This window comes from Solanum stenotomum, chromosome 3, assembly GCF_019186545.1.
Source record: "Solanum stenotomum isolate F172 chromosome 3, ASM1918654v1, whole genome shotgun sequence".
Lineage (NCBI taxonomy): Eukaryota > Viridiplantae > Streptophyta > Magnoliopsida > Solanales > Solanaceae > Solanum > Solanum stenotomum.
In genome coordinates, this window is record NC_064284.1 from 33,366,208 (window position 1) to 33,392,031 (window position 25,824).

The 25,824-nt window shown below is 33.6% G+C and overlaps 1 protein-coding gene across 1 annotated transcript in view; it reads left to right on the top strand.

Moving 5' to 3' along the window:
• Positions 1–10,450: 10,450 nt before the first annotated feature.
• The window catches only part of LOC125857847 (rRNA biogenesis protein RRP5), a 37,972-nt gene continuing 22,598 nt past the window's right edge, over positions 10,451–25,824 (top strand). Inside the window, exons 1-8 of the mRNA XM_049537500.1 lie at positions 10,451–10,654; positions 10,822–11,027; positions 11,161–11,304; positions 14,332–14,508; positions 17,470–17,563; positions 21,308–21,426; positions 21,541–21,663; positions 21,758–21,829. Of these exons, the coding sequence (XP_049393457.1) occupies positions 10,567–10,654; positions 10,822–11,027; positions 11,161–11,304; positions 14,332–14,508; positions 17,470–17,563; positions 21,308–21,426; positions 21,541–21,663; positions 21,758–21,829 (1,023 nt within the window). The 5' untranslated portion in view covers positions 10,451–10,566. The remainder of the gene's footprint in view (positions 10,655–10,821; positions 11,028–11,160; positions 11,305–14,331; positions 14,509–17,469; positions 17,564–21,307; positions 21,427–21,540; positions 21,664–21,757; positions 21,830–25,824) is intronic.

Sequence of the window (25,824 nt, forward strand, 5' to 3'; positions counted from 1 at the left end):
AAAAATTGTTTTTTCTTGATTTATCAAAATTGACAAGTAATAAGGACAACTAAAAAAGAAAAAATAGACAAGTTATTAGAGACAGATGAAGTAATAGTCATGTACTCTTAGCATGTCTTCGACGCGCCTTTCCTTTCATTTTCATGTGTGCAAACAACTCTAGAGGAAGGGAACAAACAATAATAAATATAAATATATATATATATATATATATATATATATATATATAATTCTAGTAATAAAGAATGAATTATTATGAATTAATCAGAAAATTGTCATACAAAAATTACTTTCTTATTAAGATTTAATGACATATTTCTATTCACATCACCCCGCCCCTCAAAAATTATATATAGATTTTTTGGTAAATTTAATTTAATATGGTCAATCAACCACTACATTACATTATGTAATGAAATCTTTCATGTCACCATAATCAAGTACAGTATTATCTCGTACAAAATTTTATATTCGAGATTAATTATTCCAAGTTATCAACCAAACTACCTCGAAGTGCATTGCAATCTAGCTATCGAGATTCAAGAGTATCTTGATTCAACTACTTGTTTGAACCTAGCTATATAAACATATTTTATATACTATTATTAATTTTAAGTAAGAAAAAACATAAAAATTTTGGGAATGGATCTCATCATATTACTTAAATATATATACTCTTATCATTTATTAATTTTTCGTATGTGGTTGAGTAATTTGGTAGTCTTGTTCTTCAAACATTTCTAACACATACACATGTGAAGTGTGAAAGGTTGACATAATTGATCATTTTAGAAAATCAATAAACTCTTACTTTCTACCGCACGTTTTTAAAGAGATGGTATTATTATTTTTCTTGTTAAAGGATTTTAAATTTATGACTAAGAGTATGACTCATGTTGGAGTGATAGAAGTGACACCAATTACATTCGCAGACAGCTCAAATATATTAGTGATCTAAATCCAAAACTGAACAAAGACCTTAAATTTTAGTTTTTTTTACTGAAGTTTATTATAGCAAATTCATTTAATTTTTCTTAAGACATAATGTTTTAGAATTGTCAAACTGCTATAAAAAAAATTTCCTCTTACATGAAAAGTTTATATTTTCTCTCAATAATACTCAATATTTGTCACGATCCAAACCGTCATGATTGGCACCCACACTAATTCTCCGGTGGAAGAACCACTACTACAATCCAAACCAAGCAACTAAACCAAAAACTTAAACATTTGAGTTACGGAAGCAAGTTAAATAGCTAAAGAATGAAGTTCCCATAAACTTCCAAAATATCTAACAATGCGGAAAATACACCTAGAACCTGAAAGTCAATGTACCAAAACATCTAAAGTTCAACAAGTCTAAACAAGAAGGGTTACAACCCCAAACTAATGAACTAATTAACTAATTAGAAAGTCTAAGTCTGAAATGTGGACATAGACAGAAAGAGAAATCATGGCAGCCTGGAAGAACTGGCTCACCCTTGAATTCGAACTATCACTGATCTTCTAAGTGAGGTCTGTCAATAGCCGCCTGAAGATATCCTGTACTCAACAAAAATAAGAGCAAGTGTAGTATCAGTACATAACCACAGTGTACTGGTAGAATCACGCGGCTATCCCACTAAGTGTAACATACATAAATCAATATAATCACATGCATATATCAAACATATACAATATTATCAACATTTACGAACAACGAACAACTTCACATTTCTCAAGATACACAATTATGACAAGTCATTGGTCCTCTCATGGAACCCAAACCCAAACAGTTAGCATATCGGAACATGGTACCCGATCCAAGGTTTATGCCAGAACGTGGCAACCGATCCAAGTTAGTGTGTCGAAACACAACACCCGATCCATTCAACAAGTCACAATCACAATCACAAGTACATTCTCATAATCATATAATCAAGTCATGATTCAATGGCATTTGTCAATCATAAATCCTTATTTACAACAAGTATGATCAATAATGAAACATCCACATACATATATGTATCATAATAAAGCAAGACAAACATACATCACGCAATCATAGAATCACAACCATCACCTACCTCAAAACAAGCTTGAAACCCTAAGAAACTTGATCCTTCCCTTTCCGAATTCGTTTCACTTGTTCTTGGTCTACAAACAATCAATATAATACGGGAATCAATAAACAATCACTAATTACCCAGATTACTAACAAATCTAACAACCCTAGATCATACCCATGATCCCAAGTATCCAATTTAAAGCTTTTTCTACCATAGTTTCTAGATCAAAACTCTCCACTATCAATAATTACCCATTAGATTACGTTCTACAGATCGAAAAACGGATTCGGGGAGTTAAAATCTTATCTTTAGCCTTAAGAATGGTGGAAAACTGTCAAGAATCGCCTGGGTTAATTCCTTAGCTCTAAAAACCGAAAAGTGCAGAAGAAAAATGTTTTGGGGTTTATTTACGACTTTAAGTCACGTCTGACCCGCCACAGTGGCACCCACCCCTCTACAACGGCCTCGCCGCCCTGGTGACCAAAATCACTGCCAAAACGGCTTGCACAAAACAGCGAGCTAATTAAAGAATTCAAAAATCCCCATTTCACAACACGCCTTCAACCAACGACACTCAGAAACTACTCGTTCACGCTAAGATCAATTTTGGGAGTTCTACTCACCCGAATTCAGTTCCGTAAAATCGTACAGATTCCTTAATGACTTATCTAACTACTCATGTAATCAAAATCATAAATAGATCACCCAATTGCTACCAGATTTCTCTAGATTTTAATGAATCTGATTTCGTCTAAATCTAGACTAGGTTGGGAAATTTGAAGTTACTACGAAAAAGTTTTCCGAACCAAAAATGTTCCTCGTTGGCTTTTCTATAACGATGGAACCCGATCGTTACAATATTGAAAATGAGGCACTCAACTTTGGAGGCCTAAGACTAGGGAATGTGTATTGGTCGGTTCGGTTCGGTTTTAAAGTTTATCGATTTGGCTTATTGGTTATCGGTTTGTAGAGATGTTAAATTGTTATAGAACCATTAAGATATTGGCTTATCGGTTATTGGTTTATCGGTTATTGATCGTTTAGGTTATCGGTTTAACTGTTAAGATTTGACAAAAAAAAATATTGAAAATCACGTAGAAACAAGGTGACAAACCAAATGAACCACGCATATGAGTTCACAAATTACATCTTGCTTAAAAGCAAACACATTTATATTGTAGAATAACCAAGTATTTGAGACAACCAAAAATAAAAGTAGGAAGTCAAACTCTATGTCAAAGACTTTATATATAAAATGATATAAATATAATTATTTAATACCCTATTGGGTTATCAGTTAACCCGTTAAGAAAAAACCTCAAACCGTTAAGAACCGATAACCATCATAACAAAAAATATCAAAACCGTTATCAAAACCGCTAAACCAATAACCCATTACTGATAAATTAATAACTTTTTTTTTATTCAAATTATCGATTTCGGGTCGGCTCGTAAAGTCTCCCCTGATTACATGTCACGACAGAGGGGGAGCACAAAGCCTAAGTTGTGGTGGGACCATAACCCATGGGTGGCCTATAACTAGTTATTGCACTGTAACCAGTGGCCTAGCTTGTTATGTGTGCTAGGAGCAAAAGAGGTCAGACATATAACATATTCCAGAGGTTGTATTCCTGCATTATGATCAGAAATTTATGGATCATTGTCATGAGATCTGAAAGTGAACTCCAAATCATAAAGTAGTATTTTAGAAAAAGTTTCAGGAAAGCATGAATTACTTGAAGTGCATTATTTTGAGAAAGAAAAATATAAGCAGCTTTAAAGAAATCATATCTTAATTTCGAGAAAGTACAATCGACTTTTCATAAAAGCATATTCTTTTAAAGCAAGTTCAACACAGTTATAAAGGAGCATTTTGATATTAATTCGAGATATAAATTATATATCAATTTCCCCCTAAAGTGGAAATTTTTCCCTTAATGGGACATCATATCGTTATTGAGCATTATTTCATTGTTGTGGGAGTAGTATTGAGCACCGAGTTGGGTAAGGATTCACATAATCCAAACTCCATAATTGCACGGCTAGCATAGGATAAGATTGTGTTGTTTATTCGGGCGACTCCTCAAAAAGACTCTGGTAAGGTTTCAGAGATTGAACCTATTAGTTATGTTCTTCTTATACTCTGACAAGGTATATGAGGACTTTGACACATAGGCAAGATGTTGTATCCTCATAAGCTCACGTGATGGTTGTCTTAGAGAAAACCCCCAAGAAAAGTGAAGTTATATTATTTTCAATATTTTCTATCATTGCATATAATATTAATTGTTGAAGTACACTTGCATGCTTTGCTATTCAGTTACCTTTATATTAGTTTATACTAGAGTTACTCATTCAACTTAGTGTATGGAGTTGTTCATTCAACTATTTTACATACCGTACATTCCATGTACTAATGTCATTTGGCGTTGCATCTTTAAATTATGCAAATTTAGATGTTCGTAATTGTCAGGAAATGCTTCATATGATCTATTTCATTAGCTTTTGTGAGACCTTCTTGCTTCTAGAGTACTCCAGTTTAGCTAGTTTTGTATTTAATTATTTGTCATTGTTAGTAGAATAGTTAGGTAGTCGTGGGTCTTGTCCCGACACGTATCTTCAGTTCATTAAATGTTTCATAGACGAGTTAGATGTAGGGGTATGCATCGGTTGGTTTGGTTCGATTTTATTTATTATCAGTTCGATTTATCGATTTTCGATTTTTAAATATGCTAAATCAATAAGACATTTTTATCGATTTTCAATTTATCAATTTTGGTCCTTGATGGTTCAGCTTTCGGTTTAACCAATAAAAAAAATACTTATAAAACATATATATGCCTTCTCCAACAAATTTGATGTGACAAGCCAATAATGTAACTTTATAGAACACTCATAAAATGGAAACAATAATAACTAACTTGAAAGAACTATACAAGTGCAAGACAAAGAGAAATTAAGAGGAATATGATTCTTACTTTAGGTTTTGACGTTTTGTATGATGTGAAGTTTTGAATTCAAAGACATTGTAAAGTGTGAATTGAATGTTAAAGGGCAAAGATAATAACTGGTAAGGTACTGAGTTAAGTAGTTAATATTTATGTAGGATGAAGTTGTAAATTACTACTGTTTTAATGGATTATCAGTCTGCCCAATAACCCAATATTAAAAATCAAAATTAAACCGATAACTCGATAATTTTTTTACAAAACTATTAAAAATTTGTTAACCCATTAACCCAACAGTAATAATCCAATAACATTTTTTCGATCTAATTTATCGATTGGTTTGTTTTTCACACCCCTATTACTTTATTTTTAAGATTACACTAGTTATGTTGTTGTAAACACAATTATACAATTGTTTCTTTATGTACTTGTATGTATATGTTGGGGTGTACATCGGTTCAGTTCGGTTTAAAGGAGCAAGCAGGCTAGACTTTGTGCTAAGCAAACTATATGACTAGCTTACCTAGTTTGGTAAGTGTAGATATGCAAAAATTTATGGGATTAAGTCCAAATTTTGTATGAACTAAGTTCTAAATTCAAGATATATTGGCCCAAGTCAACATTTTGGGTTAATAAAGCCGGATTAATTATTTAAGTCAAGATAGCATGACTTAAGTCAAATCCAACTACATTGGGCTAGGCTGGGCCTCTACAAAATGGTCCACCCGCATATTTCAAGCTCAAGGGTCCATTAGGATTACTTGGAGGCTACCCTAAAATCCTAATTGTGTATTATCGGTTCAGTTTTTAAATACATTAAATTAATAATCAATTCAATAGAGTATTTTTTATCGATTTTCGGTTAATCGGATTTGCTCTTTAACGGTTCGATTTTCGATTCAACCAATAAGAAAATTCTTGTAAAAATAAATATATGACTTCTCCAATAATTTCACACGACAAGAACTTTACTAATGCTCATAAAATAGAAATAGCAATAACTAACATAAAAAGAACTATACAAGTGTAACACAAAGAGAAATTAAGACGAATATGGTTCTTACTTTAGGTTTTGAAGTTTTGTATAGTGTGAAGTTGTGAACTCAAAGTCACTGTGAAATGTATATAGAAGGTTAAAGGGCAAAGACAATAACTAGTAAAGTATTGAGATTATTATTTTAATATTTATGTATGGGTAAAGTAGTAAATTACTACGGTCTTAATGAGTTATCGGTTTACCCAATAATCAATATTTAAAAATTAAAACCGAACCAATAACTCGATAATGTTTTTTATAAAACCATTAAAAATCATTAATCCAATAACCACAAACCAAAAACACCTTTTTCGATTTAGTTTATCGATTGGTTCAATTTTTGTACATCCTTAGTTAGACGAGTTTGTCAACTTTTATATTCAGATGTTCTCAAACACTATCATTATTATTATTTAGATTTTTTTTTTCAGACTTTAGATAAAGTTGTTGAGATGGTTTTGTTATGTATAAACTATTTTGATGTTCTTATTTTATAAAGCTTCTGCATAAATTTGTTCAGTCCTCCGTACTACTAAGCTAGACCAAAGGTCGCTTGTGACCAACAATGGCTCTGAGTGACGGCCATGCTTAGGGTGTAGGCTCGAAACGTGACAATGAGATACAATGTAAGTATATTTTAGGTATTGTAATGTTTTAGCTGTTTATCATTAACAATGATGTTTTATGAGTATTGCGTATTTAGTTATTTGTAATTAACAATAATGATGTTTTATAAGTATTGATTGTGTTGTGTTCGAAAATGTATATTTATATGAGAAAAATATAAAATAATCATTATAATTTTATAACAAGGAAAATATAAATTTTCATCTAATTATTTGTTAAAATTTAACATTAAAAAAGGGAAAATTTGGTCATTAAAGTTGTTATTGTCAAGAATAACGTACAATTAACGACCAAATTACTAGTTATTTATGATATTTTTAAAGACCAAAATGGTAGTTAGCGAAGGAAAAAATTGGTCTCTAAAGGAGCTATAGAGATCAAATTTGTTGTTGTCGCTAAAGGGTCTTTAACGACGAGATCAAAATCATGTCGTGAATCCATTCTACATTGAAGAAAAAATCGAATATTCACTGATCAAATCATTCACTCCATGGTCTGATAGATCTTTTGAAGAACTTTAGCAACCGAACACGATTAGATTTTTTTCGATCGTAATTGAACTGTAACAATCGGATTTGAACATTTAGCGATCAAATTTTCTCTTTGCTAAAAGCCTTTTTTCTTGTAGTAAAGGAAGCTAAAACGAACAAAATATTACCTATTGCAGGGCAACAATTTGAAACGATGAGAAGAGTTTCGTTGGGAAAAACCTAAGAATGAACTTAAAGTTTTTAAACTTTTTTCGAGTAAAAATCTCTCGTTTTAGATGAAAATAATGTGTATTTTAGATGATAAATTCAATTATTTTTAGATGAGACATTTGCGCTTAATAATGACCCAAAAGAAGGGTACTTCTAGGGAGATTTTTGAATCGATTTTGGGGGGAAAATGGAATCAGAGAAATTTCAAAATCCTTAATGGTTAAGGATTAAGGTGACTGAAACCACACAATCTCGTACGAATTTGAGTGAAAAAATAAAATGAAAACCTGTAAATTTGAAGAAAAATATTGGATATTAGAGTGAATTGAGATCATAATTTGTCTGGGCCAAAATTGTTGAGTATGAAAATTGGTCTCGAAAGAGGCAGAGGATGTGGTCAATTTTGAAATAAAAGAATGACAAAGGGGTTACAATTTTTGTCAAATTGAATGACCAATTGCATTACAAAGTTAACCAATAAAATTTAAAATGTAATCAAATTGAATTAACTTGACTAAAGTTAAAATGAAACAAATTATTATTGTCAATTAATAAAGTAAAATAATTATTAAACATAAACTAATTACTTCAAAAAATAGAGCTACTAGTTAGTGACTCTTTTGATATAAAACACTATTTTTTAGATGAATTTTTAAAAAGTAGTAATTATATAAATCTTTATATCATAAACATATAGAAACATATATACTACTTATTTTATTAGAAAAATGACAAAATAATTAACCCAAAAATGACGTTAAAAATATTTTTGGACTTCATAAAGTTTATTAATTCGAATTGTTTGAAATTAAAGAAATTGGAAGTTAGGGCCTGTTTGTTCATGCGATATGAAATTATGATATGAAGTTGAAGTATTGTTTGGACATGCAATTTGGACCTTTTATGTGATATGTTTTCTCATAAATATAAAAACTCATAAGTTGTAAAACTATTTTAATTGTCCAAATTATTTATACAATCTTACCAAATAAACAAAAAATTATAAAATCACATAATACATTATCACAAAAATATTCTAATCAATACAATATTTATTGATCAAACCTTAAATCAATAAAAAAATAAAATTGAACATAAGAGCGTTCAAGTTGTTAGTAACTAAGAAAATTATTTTTTGAATTAGTGTCACAGTGGTTAGTTTTATCCACTCAATACAATGATGAAACTTCTATTATTATTAAACATTGATTTGAATGGAGTAGTAATAAATTTGATAAAAAAATAATGAATTTGGTGAATATAAATGGTAAATTAGGAATTGATTTGAAGTAAAAATAAATTTTATATTGATGAGAATAATCGTTATTTATGAGATATAAACGATTTAAAAAGTAATGATATGAATTATTGATTTTAGGGATAATTTCAGAGACTTCCCTCCAGGTTTCGCTCTATAACATTCACCTTCCCTGTGGTTTACGATTTTACGTCTACCTCCCTTATTTTCATTTTCTTGTAACCATTCTTTAAACCTATTTAAAATAAATATAAATTAATTTAAATTTGACAATTTTACCATTCTATTATTATTAAACATTGATTTGAATGGAGTAGTAATAAATTTGATAAAAAAATAATGAATTTGGTGAATATAAATGGTAAATTAGGAATTGATTTGAAGTAAAAATAAATTTTATATTGACGAGAATAATCGTTATATATGAGATATAAACGATTTAAAAAGTAATGATATGAATTACTGATTTTAGGGATAATTTCAGAGACCTCCCTCCAGGTTTCGCTCTATAACATTCACCTTCCCTGTGGTTTACGATATTACGTCTACCTCCCTTATTTTCATTTTCTTGTAACCATTCTTTAAACCCATTTAAAAAAAATATAAATTAATTTAGATTTGACAATTTTACCCTTTTATATATTAATTTCTTCATATTAATAAATATTATATAAAAAAAAAACTCATTTAACAAATACTTTAAAAATAAATCAGCACAAATAAATTTTCTTAAGAATTAAAAGTCTTCTTCTCTTCAAACTTCCACTTCATCAGTCATATTCTTCTGCAAATCTCATATCATTGCTAATGCAGATTAAGTATTCTTATTTTGTGGATTTTGATGCTACATCACGTATAAAATACTCCTTTTGTCTTCTGGATAATTATGTTTTTCACCCTAAGTATTTAGTTTAGGTCTTATGGCTTGATGTGATCTAAAAATCGAGTATAGTCACCTTTTGTAACTACAATACAAAAAGTAAAATCAGAAGTACAAAAATCTATATTTCCTATTTTTGTGAGATCTAAACACTTAGATCTCAAGTTCGTCCACTTTCAAATAGAGTAATTGTGGTTTTAAGTATGGATGTGAATTATGATGAAGGTTTGAAGCACGTGTTCAATATTTATGCAAATCACAGAAGTATACATATTATTCTTTACAATGTTGAGATGGTTCCTTCTCCCCAACAAGTACGTGATGACTCAAATGGAGATTTTGACAATTAGACTCCTAATGAATCAATGAACATGAATAACGCTACAAAGCGGGTTATATCGAGTGAAAAAGATTGTAATAATGATTTACTTTTTAAAGTATTTGTTAAATGAGTTTTTTTTAAAATAATATTTATTAATATGAAGAAATTAATATATAGAATGGTAAAATTGTCAAATCTAAATTAATTTATATTTATTTTAAATAGATTTAAAGAATGGTTACAAGAAAATGAAAATAAGGGAGGTAGACGTACTATCGTAAACCTCAGGGGAGGTGAATGTTATAGAGCAAAACCTGGAAGGAGGTCTCTGAAATTATCCCTTAATTTTATTTACATATATGAAACAAATGACTAGTAGATATATATAAATTAAATGTAGATTTTTTTTTATACAAAATATAAATTTGTGAATTAATTTTTGTATTAGAAAAATCTCATATCATGATTTTTGAAGAATTTGAGATTTAATCTGATGATATGAAATCGCATATCCAAACGATAAAGAAATCATATGGCCAAACGTCGTAATTGTAACATTGTGTATGGGCTAGAAAATTGTAAAGCCCAATAGTTATGATGAAAGAACAAAAAACCTAAGTAGGAGCGGAGCGTCTGTCTGTCTGTGTTGCAAAAAACCCTTGTAAAACCCTGTGAAGTTTACCGGCCTATACCTGTCGGAAAAAGGAAAAACAATTCCAAGTCTCGCCGGCGTTTTGTCAAGGAAGATGGCACCCAAATTCCAAAGCAAAAAAATTGCACTTAAAACCTCAATGCCTATGCAGCTTGAAGATGAAGTTCCTGACTTTCCTAGAGGTACTTCTTCTTCTATGACAACAAAATTTGTTCTAGTTTATTTGATTTTCGATTTATTGAAGGAAAATATGTACTATTTCCCTATTATGGTTTCTTCAATATAGATGGACCTCCAGACGACATTTTTCCACTAATATTGTTTGTTTGTGCTGTTTTTGGGTTTGTAGGTGGGGCAACTTCTTTAAGCAGGAAAGAGTTGGATGAAGTTCGAGCTGAGGTGGATGCAGAGTTTGAGGCTGAAGAAAGACTATTGAAGAAGAGGAAGAAGCAACACAAGGTGCAAAGGAGTAATACAGAAGATGATTTAGGTTCCCTTTTTGGTGGTGGCATCAATGGAAAATTGCCAAGGTTTGCCAACAGGATCACTCTAAAGGTATGTCTATCAAACATTTTTTCTCTTTTAAAATTACATGTTTACAAGTTCATTTTTATTCACCTGCATTTTGAGTGGTTATCCTAACAACTGGCACCAAACATTTAACAACTTTACTTTCTTATGCATTCAGAATATATCTCCTGGAATGAAGCTCTGGGGAGTAGTTTCTGAAGTAAATCAGAAAGATATTGTTGTCAGTCTCCCAGGAGGCTTGCGGGGGTTAGTTCGAGCATCTGAAGCACTTCCTCCCTTTGTGGACGATGGAGCAAAACTGGTATTGGATCTTCTGACAACTTATTTTCTGATATAGGTTCTGTGAATTGTATTTTTAATAATTCCTGAAATCCTTTTATTTATGAAGTTTCCGAACAACACTTCAACTTTTTTTGTTACTTGTCTTAAAAAAACACTTCCAGCTTTTTTGTTCAAAGCTTATTTTATGCCAGAGTTTAACCGTTTGGCAAGCTGGAAGGAATTTGAATTATTATGTAGTGTATGGTGTATCAATATCTTCAATTTATCTATTAAATATAAGGGAGGATAAAAGAAGGTGAGATACGGAAACCAACCCAAAGTGATATTCCAGCACTAGTTCAAGCTTATTGACTAAAATGCTGTTGAAGTCAATAATTGTTCTAACTAATGCTCTCTATGTTTACTTAAAAAAATTTCTAAGTAAATAATCTCTCTTTTATAAGCCCCACTGAATAGTGTCTGAACTAAAAGTCCTGAACTTATGTGATAATTGTTCATGTGTATAACATTGAATTTCTGAACCCACACTAGAAATATTTTTTCCCCCTCTATTGAGAAAACGAAAGCAACAAAGAAAACTAGTGAAACTCAAATATTTAGGAGTGAATAAACTTCAGGAACTTTGAGAATTTTAGTTCATACTTTATGATTTTTTGATTTGTTCTCATCCCTCAAATTTTTGGGTTGTTATTTTGCAAAGTTTCTTTTTGCACTTTTGTACTTTTTCTTTGATAACCGAGAAGTCTTCGAGAACTAGTGGTTCAGAGTTATTGCAAGTAGCATAATATCGGTCTTTCTAGCAAAAGTTGCTATGAGTTTGTGGTGGCATTTTAGTCAACAAAGCCAAACTAGTGTTGAAACGTCATGCCATGGTTTGTGAATATTCTCTCATTTGAAGAAATGCACTACAACTTAGAAGCACGTAGAGATGATAAACTGAAAGATCGGCTGAGATGGTTAGGTTATGTCCTATGTCCATCTATAGATCCATTAGTCGATAGGTCTGAATCCATGGTGCAAGTTGTTAAATGGGGAAGGGGTAGGCCTAAAGTCACATTTACAGAATTTGTCTCAGAAAACCTACAATTTTTTGGAATTCATGCAGATTTGCAAAATATAGGGTAAAATGGAAGAAAAGATTTGTATAGGCAATAACAGTAAGTTGTGGTTAACGTATAGTTCTTTAGGAGGAGCCTTCAAGTCTTGTTAGAGATTAATATGACAGTAGAATATCTAGAGAATGTCTTTTGGCAGGGAATTTGAACTTCTAAACATTGAGTTAGTACTGATCTAAATGAAGCATTATGGTTAATATTATTCATTTTGTGGACTCCAACTTGCGTGGCATTGAGATATTATTGTTTTTGTAGAAGAAATGCATTATAAGTTATACAATCATCAATTGGCTTAAGGTTTTATCCACCCCAGGGTTAAATTAAATGGAAATGTTTTTGAGTCCATGTGTTTATTGTTTCTCAAGGCTTACTAAAATATATGTCGTTATTGCATCTCAAGAAGATTCTATTGTACCACACTTTTTTAGTTCTTAATGAAACCTTGGTCAGTATTTCAATGGATTCATATCCTTTTAGTTCTTAGCCAATTTCTCGAGGATTACTATTTCACGAGAACCAACATATAACCCACAACAGAGAGTTCCCAAATATTACTATTGCAAAACCTTCCCATAGAAAGGTATTTCATTTAGGCTCAGATATGGATAAACATTGAGTATAGCATGTTTGAAATATGTTGTAGCATGAGAGCTTTGTTCAGTTTTTTAAGGGTTAAGGGTTCATATCCTTTTAGTTCTTTGCCAATATCTTAAGAACCATCATGAGAGATGTGGAGTAGTTACGATCTATATGAAAACCAATTGGTCAAGGTTAAAACGTTTCACTTGAACTTGAGTTCTCGGCTATTACTGTGCAGTGTGCACAACATTTTTAGAATAGAAACATCATCTTGTTTAAGGTTAAAAGTGGTTAAACAATGAGCTGTAGTATATTCAGAGTATGTTACACCCACAAGAGTAATTGTTTGGTACAAAAATTGATATTTTGTGGAGAGAAAGAGCTCAACTTTTTGTTTTTTACTGTTCATGACCTGGAAAAAGTTGCTAGAAAAATCGTAGAGGCTTATGCCACAAAACAAAAAATGAGGGGAGATCTCCATATGTAACCCCATTACTTGATACATGTAATGTCAACGCTTGAATTGGAAGCTTTTATAGGTTTGTACACATACTTGGATTTGTTAGGATTTCCTAAATTGCTGATTTACTGATCTATGCTGGAGGAAAACATTGGTAGTCTTTTCTATTATGAGACGATGATATATCATCCAGAGTATGACATCTCTTTAGCAGTGCATAAATTAAATCGAGTCTCTGTCTCTAGCCTTTATGACGTATTAAAGATATATAATCCTCCAAGTTTTCCTTTCACCATAGAGATCTTATCATTGACATAATTTATCTATTTATTTGTTCAATTTTGAGGTAATAAACAAATTAGACAAATGAATAATAGCTGAAATATCGCATGCAAACAGAGCGCTTGATTTTGTATACATCTTGTATGAGGAGCTTTCCCTTTCAGTTAATTATAACTATTACTTATCAAATATGTGGATAACACATGTATTAAATAATTCTAGTAAAAACCCTCAGGGGTTGGCCTGCTGGCAATTGACTTGAGCCTTGGGGTTTGCTCCCTTTCAAGGTCTCAAGTTCGAAACCCACTAGGTGCAAACAATTTCTGAGGGCTATCGGACTGGGTAAAACCTGAATTAACCGTGGTGCACTTGCGGGAAACTCCTTGCCGAGGGCCTGTGCACCCCCGGGATTAGTCGGGGCTCAAAGAGACTCGGACACCCGGTGCAAATCAAAAAAAAAATAATTCTAGTAAAGGTAAATTCAAGCCAAGGTTCCTTAAATTTTCAACATAGTTTATCATCTCTCTAATAGAAGTAGTTGTTGAAGATATTGCCTATTCTTAATGATTGTGTAATTTTGTTTTTCTAATAGCTTAATTTACCTTCGCAGTCGGAGATGGACACTAATTTTCTTTCTAGTGTATATCACACCGGGCAGCTGGTTTCTTGCATCGTCTTGCACTTGGATGACGATAAGAAAGAAGTAGGGAAGAGAAAGATTTGGCTTTCCTTGCGTCTCTCTTTATTGCACAAGAACTTGACTCTTGACGTTATTCAAGAAGGAATGGTATGTTAATTATCTTTTAGTTATCACCATTTTGAGTTATATTTTACTGTGTTGTAGTCTGAATTAGTAGCTTGTTGCAAGATGAGGTTATATTTACCTTTTGCTAAAAAGGAAAAACTGAAAGCTTCATTGTTTCCCCAAGAGAAATAGTCCAGCCTTTTGCTTTAGGTTGATGAGAAAATTAGGAAGTGCTTATCGAAAAACAAAAAAGGAAGGTAGAAATTATACAACAGTCTAATTTGCGTTTCAGATTTTTGAGACATAAGATGATAACAAATACTTGAGAAAAGAGTGAATAAGAAAATTGTTAATTTTCTATTGCGGGTTAAAGCAATAATTGTGTATAACAACCCAGAAATCCACCTTGTGGAAAGGTTAACTCAGAGATCCTAGGTGAACATATGCTATTCAATCTTTCAAGTATGTCTGAATTCGACAAAAAGATTTGGTTATATGAATCCTCTGTAACCATTCTGCAATATCAAGCCAAGATCATTCCTATTTTACTTTGCTCATAAATAATTTCCCTTTTAAGGCAAATTTTGGGCTCTCTAATGTTAGAGCTTCTTTAAATTTCACACTGACTTTTACCAAGTTTTAGTTTTCTTATAACTTGTTTAATTACCTGATAAAACTTTTTCCCTTTATTATGACTTTATATGATATGTCAAACAAAAACGATCTTTTAAAAATCTTTTGGCAAGGTTTCTGATGGATCAATATGGGCGGTCAAAATAGGTTGAGTTAATAAATAGGCGGGTCATCAACCTGCCCGAACCTGCGCAGATCATGTTTTCATGGGCTAATTTTGTCACCTCTAGTAATCACGTTCTAAAGAATTTGTCTTCCTTTAAGGTATTTTCCTATTGCAACAAGCATGTCGCGATGTTTTGTGTTAGCCATCCTATAATGATGCTATTTTCTATATCTTTATTTAGTATGCCATTCTCTAGTAAAGATTGACTGTTCATACGTAATCATGTTCTAGTGTGGTCCTTATTTGACAAGGGGTCTAATTGATCGTCCATATAATGTCTTACTTCTACTTATCCTAAAACCTTTACCTTGTAAAGTGATTCTCCACTGTTCCATATTCTGATGGACATTCTTGTCACTTTCAATTATTAACACAATATCATTTTCAAAAAAGCATGTACCAACTGAAGTCAAAATGGACATTCACATGCTGCTCTAATTGAAAAGTTCTCTTCCTAAAAAATATCTGCAATTGGTCAGAGGGTGTAGAGCAATGATATTAAGAGTGAATTGTTAGGAATGAACAAAATATGATTAAAAGAATGTACAATTGATAGGACCATTTTTAAAAAAAGAATGTACAGTTAAAACAATACAAAACAAAATAAAAGAATGTATTGTTGGTAGTAGTTTTCTTTTTTTGGATAAAGTAAGAAATTTTCATTAGAAAAGGGAAAAAAGCTTGCTCGTATACCATTTTAACAAAAGAATGTACAATTGAAACAATACCAAACAAAATGAAAGAATGTATGGTTGGTGGTAGTTTTTTTTTGATAAAGTAAGAAATTTCATTAGAAAAGGGCAAAAAAGCTTGCTCGTATACAAGAAGTATACTAGAAGTAGAAAACCATACACACGAACATGGTTTTCTACAAATAACATACACTCGTCTATACGTGTAGGAATTCTATAGATGCACCAAAAAGAAATAATGGAAAATAGGTTACTCCTCATGTGTACAAAGTCTTTCTCTACTCACTCAAAAGCTCTTCTATTCCTTTCTCACCATATTATCCACATAAGTGCTAGAGGAGCAACATTTCATTCCATGCATCTTATCTTCCTTCATCTAAATGGCCAACTAAACATTGTTTCTTTCATAGTGTTTGACATCACTTTTGCGACTTTTCCTTTAGTCGATCATGATGGGAAGATCCCGCTGCCCCAGGATCTCGGCACCCCTCTCACCGAAAGGTGAGATATTTGCCTAACCAATACCAATGCGATCCCTTTCTTTCCATTCCTCTCCGGTCCGATCCGATCCCAAAAAAATATAGCAGCTTCAGGCACCCACTCAAGTCTGAACCATCTTAGAGTTTCCCACCATAAACAAGGAGATATCTGACAATGTAGAAGGTGATTCATATCTTCCCCTGATTCTTTGCACATTAAACACCAACTGACACAAGCCGTCTTTTTCTTCCTCAAATTCTTTGCCGCCAGGATAACTCCCTTTGTATCTAGCCAAGTGAAAAAACATAGCTTTTTTGGTGCCCTAGGGATCCATGCTGATATATATGGCAAATCACTCTCTTCCCTAGTTAGAAACTTCTCATAATATGACTTCACCAAAAAAATACCATGCCCCTTTGGCCTTTGCCCTTCTTCTCCATATATCATGGCTATCCATAATAGCTTTTTGTCGGTGATGCAAATCAAGCAAGTCCTAAAAATTTGTCAAACTACCATTCTTGCAAATTTCGCCTAAACCTCAAATCTCAAAGCAATTCTCCCCGTGTGCACTCCATAACCGTTGAATCAACATTTTTTTTGTCCAGAAATATTTCACACCCCAACCTTGAGAGACACACCTAGCACTTGACGCCACTTTCCTTAGCAGGGCGTATTATCCTTGATCCTTATTTTTAAGGTAGCTAAGGTAAAGGTATTTAGGTGACTGAACTAATCATCTATACACACAGAGAATCTTATGTGTGCTCCAGAAATGTACAAAACAAGCAAGTCTGAGATGGTGTTCTCAGCTCTTGGCATTTCTTTGTAGAACAACTTCCTGAACTTTATATTACTTAACCTTTACTAGAAGAAAGATGTACATTATCTAAATGTTTGGGCATAATCAACTTTTGGAACTGGTGTATTATTTTGTATCTGCTAAATTCGTGTTCTTTAAATGTTAAATTCACATTCCTTTACTCGATATTATACATTTTCCTGAACTTGTGCCTTATCTTTTTTGATGTACAGATTCTTAGTGCATACGTGAAAAGCATGGAAGACCATGGTTATATAATTCATTTCGGGCTGCCTTCCTTCTCAGGATTTATGTCAAAAGAATCAGGTAATCTTCACTTCCACTCAAATACTCCCTTTTGATTCATTCTCTGACTAACAGCAGTATTAGCTGCACCTAGAAGCTAGATATGTAAAATTTAGATATACATATCTATATGCAGATCCCTGAACCTCCTTGCTTTCTTAAACTTTATGAGGCTTTAAAGGGCCAAGATTTCTATTTCCGTGGCTCTTATGCTGTGTTCATTGGTGCTTGGATGTCATTTCTTGAAAGTGTGTTCTTGATTAAGGTGCATAAAGCTAAAGAATATGCATTTTTCTATCATGCATTTGTTTGAAGCATTTTTCTTTCATGCATTTGTTTGAAGGAAAAAAAAATTGCTTGTAGGAAGAATCAAGCTTCCTTCTAATATCCTGCCAAAAAAACTTAATTTGGATGATTGATGTTGCAAACCTATAAATATGTAGAAATGTCTCCCCTTTAAGAGTTAAGTTTTTATTTGAGGTGGTTCACACTATTTGATGTTGTATTAGAGCAAACACAAGTCTTTATATGAAGCTCATTGTCACTAATCAATAAAATACTGTCATGTAGTGGAGTGTGTTGTATACTTAAATAGATAAACAAATAGTAGTATCTCATCTCTAAGAGTGAAAAGTCAACTTTTCGGCACTTTTCTCTTTTAGGTATAATTAAACTGAGATTTGATGTGTTAATATGTGGAGGATATCAAATTTTGAATCAATGTTACTTTTCCTTGTGGGATATGCTTCTATCTCCTCTTTTGCAAGGCCAACTTTGATGGCCATAGTAGTGTACTAAATTTTAACCTTTGAAGGGACAATTTGGAGTTGAAGAAATCATTGAAGCTTCTCAAGGAACATATGATTTTTTTGATTTGACCCAAATCATTCTTTCTTCTTGTCTTTATTGGAGCACACCAAAAATAATGCCTTGTAGAATTGACAAGGTGAATTTGATGAAAGACATATTCGACAAAGAACTTGTTCTTTTGTGCGTATCTTTTATGTATATAAGGTCTCTTGGAAATAAATTTGAAAAAAATGAAGAAATTAGGTCTTGAGTTAGAACCTTGTAATTTTGTCATGTGATGATTTTGGTGGAATTTTTGTCTTTAAAGAGTAGCAAGCATTTTTCTTGCATCTAGTTTGAATCGTATTTAGTAAGATGGAGAAGATTGTACGAGGTCGTTTGGTTCACCTATGTACTAGTTTTGCAGGAATTACGATGCAGAGTGAATTGATTTTTTTTTCCTGACTAAGGTTAGATAACCTTATGAATGATGTGACAAACACGTATATTCAAGTTACTGAAGAGTAGAACACCTACAATAACTATGGTTTTCTATGAATTGTCACCCAACCTTCTATACATATAGGAACCACGTGGGTTCTCCATAAAGAAGTAAGGAATAAGAGATTATTCCTCAAATGTGCGATATCAATTTCCACTCCTTCCCCCTTCGGGGTGGCCCAGTGGTTTGGGCTTGGGACTTCCATGTTGAAGTCTCAAGTTTGAAACCCCTTGCCAGTGAAAGCAAGGGGTTTGCCTTCTAGGTCGAGCTGGTCGCATCGGGCTTGCCTAGTGCGGGTTACCTCTCCTATGTGGTTTGTGAGCTATTGCATAGGAGCACAGGTTTTACCCTGTGCGCACCCAAAGGGTAGCGTTTGCGGATTTTCCTTGTCATAAAATAAATAAATTCTACTCCTTAAAAAGCTCTCTCATTTCTCTTCATATAACCCACACGGGGAAGAACAATGATGTTCCCGCTTGAGAAATAGCCTTACATGCCGTAACTCTCCAAACAGTAGATAAGAAGTTGAGCTTTGATAAAGAACGTCTAGAATCCTAAGCTTGAATCTTTGGGAAGGATTTCTTCGAAGATCCTATGATCATAGAGAAGAGTCGTAGTAGACTAACCTTGGTGTGGGGAAGTATTGATAGCAGAGAATACTCGTGCTAGGACTTGAAAAATCGGAGAATGAGGTAAGAGTTCGGAAAAACTTGGACTAGGTTCTAGTTTGAGACTTGAGACCGAACTGCTTTTGGGCATTAAGGCTCCATTGTGCGCGATGGGCGTCACGTTTTTCCCTTGCATTTAGTCGCGGTGCGACCTCGAACTTGGGCACGATGGACCTTGCGTCCTCCATCTTCATGACGAACACTCATCATTTTCCCCCATTTCCCATCTAATCTTGGTCGCGACGCGACCTCCATCGTGACGAACTTCATCGCGATGGACGTTGCTTTGCACCCTGTATCGTGGCTAACACTTTTTAGGCTAAAAAACATGACTTAGGTAAATCACGCGTAGCATCTTGTACCAAACTTGGATCAACGGAGTGGTTTGATGCTTTGGAATCTAAACACGAGCACGGTGTCGGGTATGACCACACATTCTTATTAAACACTACATGGCCCTTCCAAATAAACTTTAAATTGCCGAGCACAATCATATCTTTAGGTTCGGATCACATTATCCATGTCTGATACTCTGATGGGTCAACCCTTAGTATGGAAGTACGAGCGTTAGTGGAACCCTAGACCTGAAAAGAAGCATAAGTGAGGTAGGTCTGAATGTGTAGCGATTCTTTTCTTTTCCTTCTTTTAATAGTAGATTTTTTTTTTCAAAAAAAAGAAACGTTCGTTTCTTTTGCTTCACACTTCTGTCCCAACAAGCGGTCTCTTCTTCCACCGTGCGTCGCCTCAGCCATCTGAAGATTGTTGGAAGGTATAACTTTGGGGAAAATGAAATTAGGTTAGAGTACCCTTGTCCAGCTTCTAGACCTATTATGTATATTCTTTGCTGTCCAGAGCGTGGCACCAGAGGTTGGAGAAATTGATGAGAAATATTTGGTGGGAGGTCACAGAAAGTTCTGCCTAATAAGCAGGAAACTATGCATCTCTTGTGAAGGTGGGGATATTGGGATCAAAGACTTGAAGGCGTTCAATAGAGCCCTTTATTAGGGAATTTCAGTTGTCAACCATATCCATAAGGTCTGTTAAGTCTTCAAAAGACAGAAACATCACACATTATACTAGTTTCTTCTGTGTACTTCTATTATCAATTGTAGGAAATCAGTATTGTATCACTAAGTTGTACTTCTAAATCATGTAGTCCTATGCCATGAACTTTTGCAGAGTTTTCACTAGCTGGATTTTGACAGTTTCATGATTTTAGGCTGAAACTACTCGACCATTATTTGCAATAAACTTTCTGCATTTTCTTGATTTTTATTATCCTCTTTTTCCGATTTCTGCCAGTGCAAATTCGTTTTTCTCTTTCAGATACCAAGTTGGTAGGTATCAGTGTGAGAAATATTTTGTTGGCACGAGTTTCCTACTGAATAAATTGCTGTCTATATAAAGTTACTGATTTCAAAATAAAAATAAAAAATTGCTGTCTAAATGTTAGTTAAACTTTATTTTGCATATTTCGTACCTTTCAACATCATTTGGTCATATTGGAAACACAAAACAGAACATTCTCTGCATGATACAACAAGAACATACCTTGTGTAATCTCACAAAGTGTGGTCTGGGGAGGGTAGGATGGAGTGTACACAGACCTAACCCCTACCACAAAACAGAATATTCTCTGCATGATACAACTAATTTATTCATTCTGCACCTTAAAATATTCATTGCTGCCAACTTGTTCTTGAGGCATTATTTTCAATTTTTCATGATACGTTATATTGTACCTAACTTCTTATTTGCCTTTTGATATTGAACCTAATTTCTAATCTGGTTATATCCTTTTTGCAGAAAATGTGGAAGTTAAGAATAGAAGCGGGCAGCTGGTACAAGGGGTTGTTAAAAGTATTGATAGAACACATAAAGTTGTTTATTTGAGTTCTGATCCTGATGTTGTCTCAAAATGTGTGGTATGTTTTTGGAATTAATTCTACAGTTTTGGTTGTTGTTAACTTTTGCATATTGTTCCTTTTTGCCTCATAATGTGTTAATGTATAACATACAATAAATTTACCTCTGTACAGACCAAGGATCTTAAGGGTATCTCAATTGATCTTCTCGTTCCAGGCATGATGGTTAATGCCAGTGTGCGTTCAACTCTTGAAAATGGAATTATGTTATCATTCCTCACGTACTTTACCGGAACAGTAAGTTTGCGGTGTTTCAGTTCTGTCACCAGAGTTTAGCATTCTATATGATTCATTGTTTCCGTCTACTTATTTTTACTTTCTGCTGCTACAGGCTGACATGTTCAATTTGCAGCAAACTTTCCCCTCTTCGAATTGGAAAGTTGATTATCCACAAAATAAAAAGGTAATAACTCCTCACTTTTGTTTGAGAGGGCTAGCTGGTATTATAAACAAGAGAAGTACACCAATAGTGTGCTCTTGAAGTAATTACATCAAAAATATAAAGGAACAGCCAGAAAAATCTGTCACCTTTGTCCCTTATAAACTATCTAAAAATAGGGTAATGTCCCCTGGATCTTTAGGTACGGTATGGATACACCAAAAGTAAAAGGTTGCTAAACAGTTCATTTTTAGACTTTGGAAAGGAATGCTCTTGTTCTCAAAACAAATTTCTCTCCCTCTAAATTGTCCACCAAATGCAGGCAGGGACAATCTTCCATCTTTTCTTGTCCTGACTGATTTCCATCTCTATTCCAACATGCTAGTACTTCTGCAGTATGCCTTGGCATGGACTATCTAATACCCCTCAGGTTAATGAACCATTGCCATAATTTCTCAGTCACTTTACAATGCAAAAAAAGATATTTATTGTCTCTGTCTCAGCTTCACAAAAACCCCTCACTTGTTTGGATAAAAAAGGCGAAGCTGAAAATGATTTTGGAACAATGCTTCGAATGAGTAGGTCACATAAATTTGTGCAAGTTTTATGAAAAATCAATGTGTATCATGAATGAAAGACTTGCTAGACCAATATTTTCTTTCTTCTTTTTATCAAGAATGAGCTTGTACTTTCCAAATACGTCTTCTGTTTGGAAGACAATGTTCCTTGAAAATCAAGGCATTTACTTGGTGCTTGGCACAGGAAGGTATTAACCTATGATTTTCAACTTTGCTAATGGGAAGATGGCCTTACAAATTCATAAAGCTGTCATTGTTGCATAGTGTGTAGGAAGAGCGATGAAAATAATTCTCATGTTTGTTTGCATAGCAATGAAAATCAACGTATTTACTTGGTGCTTGAGAGGCTTAACACCAATGGGTTGCTACCACTAAGAAGATCTTTTATCCATAAGTTGTGATTGTAGCATAATGTGGTGAGAGAGCAGTGAAAGTCATTCTCATTTGCTTTGCATTTGTGCTTTCGAATGTTTTTTGTTTTTATTGTTTGTGGGAGCTTTTGTTGCTCCATCTTCAAACACCGAGATGTTTTTATAACGAGATTTTTATTGGTCCAATATGGAGGACTGAACCTCAAAAAAAAAGTGACAAAGATGAGTTAAACAATTAGGGGTCCCTTGGTTGCTGGTTAGGAGTAGAGTTATTCATGTATTAGAACCCACTTAACTAGTACCATGTTTGGTAGCATTTTAGTTGCTATGTATAGAATTCAACACACCAAGTACGGTGTTTGGTTACCAGTTTACAATTCTGCATAACTAGTACATGTATAGGTTATATGAAGGAATTTATGTATTATGTTATGCAAGATAGAAGATGGAATAACTAATACATGAATAACTAAACCATGCATCACTAATTTCTGTATTACTAATACATGCATAACTCTAACCAACAACCAAATGACCCCTTAATGTTCTAGAAGTTGTGGGGATCAAGTTGCGCAATTGAGTTGTTTTGCATATCAGTTAATTTACCATTAACCATTGCTAGAGCGTAAGAAAAATCACTATCCCAGGGAAAGTCCTGACAGTTCTCTCAAGACAAATACACCATGAGGGCACAACATTTAGCTTGGAAATGTTATGCCCAAATCCGGAGGAGCATGTGACCAATACTCGATGCAATTAATTTTCATAGAATAAACTAACAAAACATGTCTACCCAAAATCATGAACATACATAGCGCCCAAGGGTATGATCTTGTGGTCAATGAAGTGGGTTGAGCACCATGAAGTCTCAGGTTCAAATCCCAGTAGAGGCAGTAAACACTGGGTGATTTCTTTCCATTTGTTCTAGCCTTTGTGGACAGAGCTACCTTTTGTGGACAGAGCTACCTGGTACATATTGACGGTGGGAGGTGACATGCATGTATCTCGTGGAACTAGTCGAGATGCGCAAGCTGGCCCGAACATGACGGTTATCAAAAAAATAAAATCATGAACATGTATACAAAATTTTGTAAGAAAGTTCATATCTTTAATAAGAGAAACATATGGATCAATAGCCTAAAATCATAAGTACAGCCCATTGCCTCAAAATATGGTGCAAAAATCATACATAAATGTAAAATAACATAAGTCTCATGTACATAACTAGACCTTCATAATGTATCGCAGAACCTTTATGGATGGTACATAAGGAGTACGGCTTGCACCAGATATGACTCGTCTATGCAAAAGAATATTAGACATGACTAGCACCTACTGATAATAGTAGTGAGGCTCACCCAAATAAGTCGAAGAGGAAGAAATTGTTTAGGTCGTCTCACCAGTTTGTGTGCACCCGTATCTGCATGGAAAACATAACCAAATGACTTCCAAATGCATCCCAATACAACCAATTGATATATATTTAATTTCCATCAATTCTACTCCAAACAATTTCAACATAACCAAATAGGACTCATGCATTGGCTAAACCATTTAAATCCAAACCCCTTTATCTATACCTTTAAACATACCCATTAATTCATTAAATGGTAGTTCTCAAAATGAGTCATTGGAGTAATTACCCAACTCATCTTCTAACTTCAAGTTTACTATTCATCATCTTCTCAAGACCCAAATATTTTAAAGAAAATTCTTTAGTCAAATGAAGTCTAAGTTGTGGGTTTACCTCTTTGAAGGAAAATCTTAACTTCTCGAGAATGTAGTGTTAATGATTCTTAGAATTTCATTTTCAATCCATGAGAAAGTTGATATTTGTGTTAAATTTTGGAAATCACCAAAAACCATCATACATTTCTTATCTTGAAGTGTATTTATGACTATGGCCTTGTCTCCCTCTCTCCAAAGCTTTCAAGCTTCATAAATGAGGCTAAATTTCTATCTCCCCGACCTCATTTCTATTTATAGAACTATGGTCTGCCAGCTCTTCTCCTATCCCGCACCTCTTAGACTTGCCAGTTTTCCCACCATGAGGAATGGTTGGTTTTCCAGGTCCTTGTTTCATTGGGCTTGCGGATCTCCAATTTGCTGTAACGAAGCATGGTTCGCTAATGTCTTTTCGTGGCGCTCGCCTGTGTCTGTAGGTTACTGAACTGCTAAGGCCATCAGTACACTGCCACTGTCTCATGCCTTGGCCATTTCCTTAGGTCCTACATCCTCTTTTGCGACACAGGAAGTTCCTGGGAGTTCAACTTAACTCCAACTTCTTTGGGTGACGTTACCACTTCAAACCACCTCCAATTCTTGACATACATATCAGTGTTATCAAAGGCGCACTAAGCCCTGAAGCGAGGTTCAAAATGTGTTGAGCGTTTTGCCTTTCCCTTGCTTAATGTGCCTTCAATGAAGTCATCAAGGTTCTAAGGCATGCTTTTCCTTGCCAATTAGCCTCTTCGGAAGAGGAGACCCTAAACAAATGATATTTCATTTTATCGTAAACTTTTTTCAATTTCTTTGTTCATATTTTTGTCATTCATGCTTATAATTATTTGTCTTAGTCTAAACATATATATATATATATATATATATATATATATTTGTATTTTTTTCTTCTCTTTGTGCCTTTTTCCATTAAAGCCCTAACTGACCTTAGAGTTTTTTTGTGCTTTTTGTTTTTGATAACACTGATACATATGTTAATCATATTTCAATGACTTCACCACCCTCGTGCACCTCAGGCTACTTTAATCATGTCATTAGGGTTGTAATTAGCCCAAATCAATATTGAATTGTATGGGGCTTTACAAGGAAAGATTGTAAATTGATGCTAGAGCAAGAAAATCTCATAAGTTATTCGGAAGCTTCTTCCATAAGTTGTAGGCAAATTTTCAGTGTAGGAAAAGATGATTATGCCTTTACATTAGGCAATATCAGGAGTGCTTCAACTCTCAGTCTGTGCACCTGTAACAAGTCACCTGTGTTCAGTCTATTTAGAACAAAGGGATCATGCATATGCCTTTATTTTGGAGGATGAGATTTTCAGTTGAGTGTC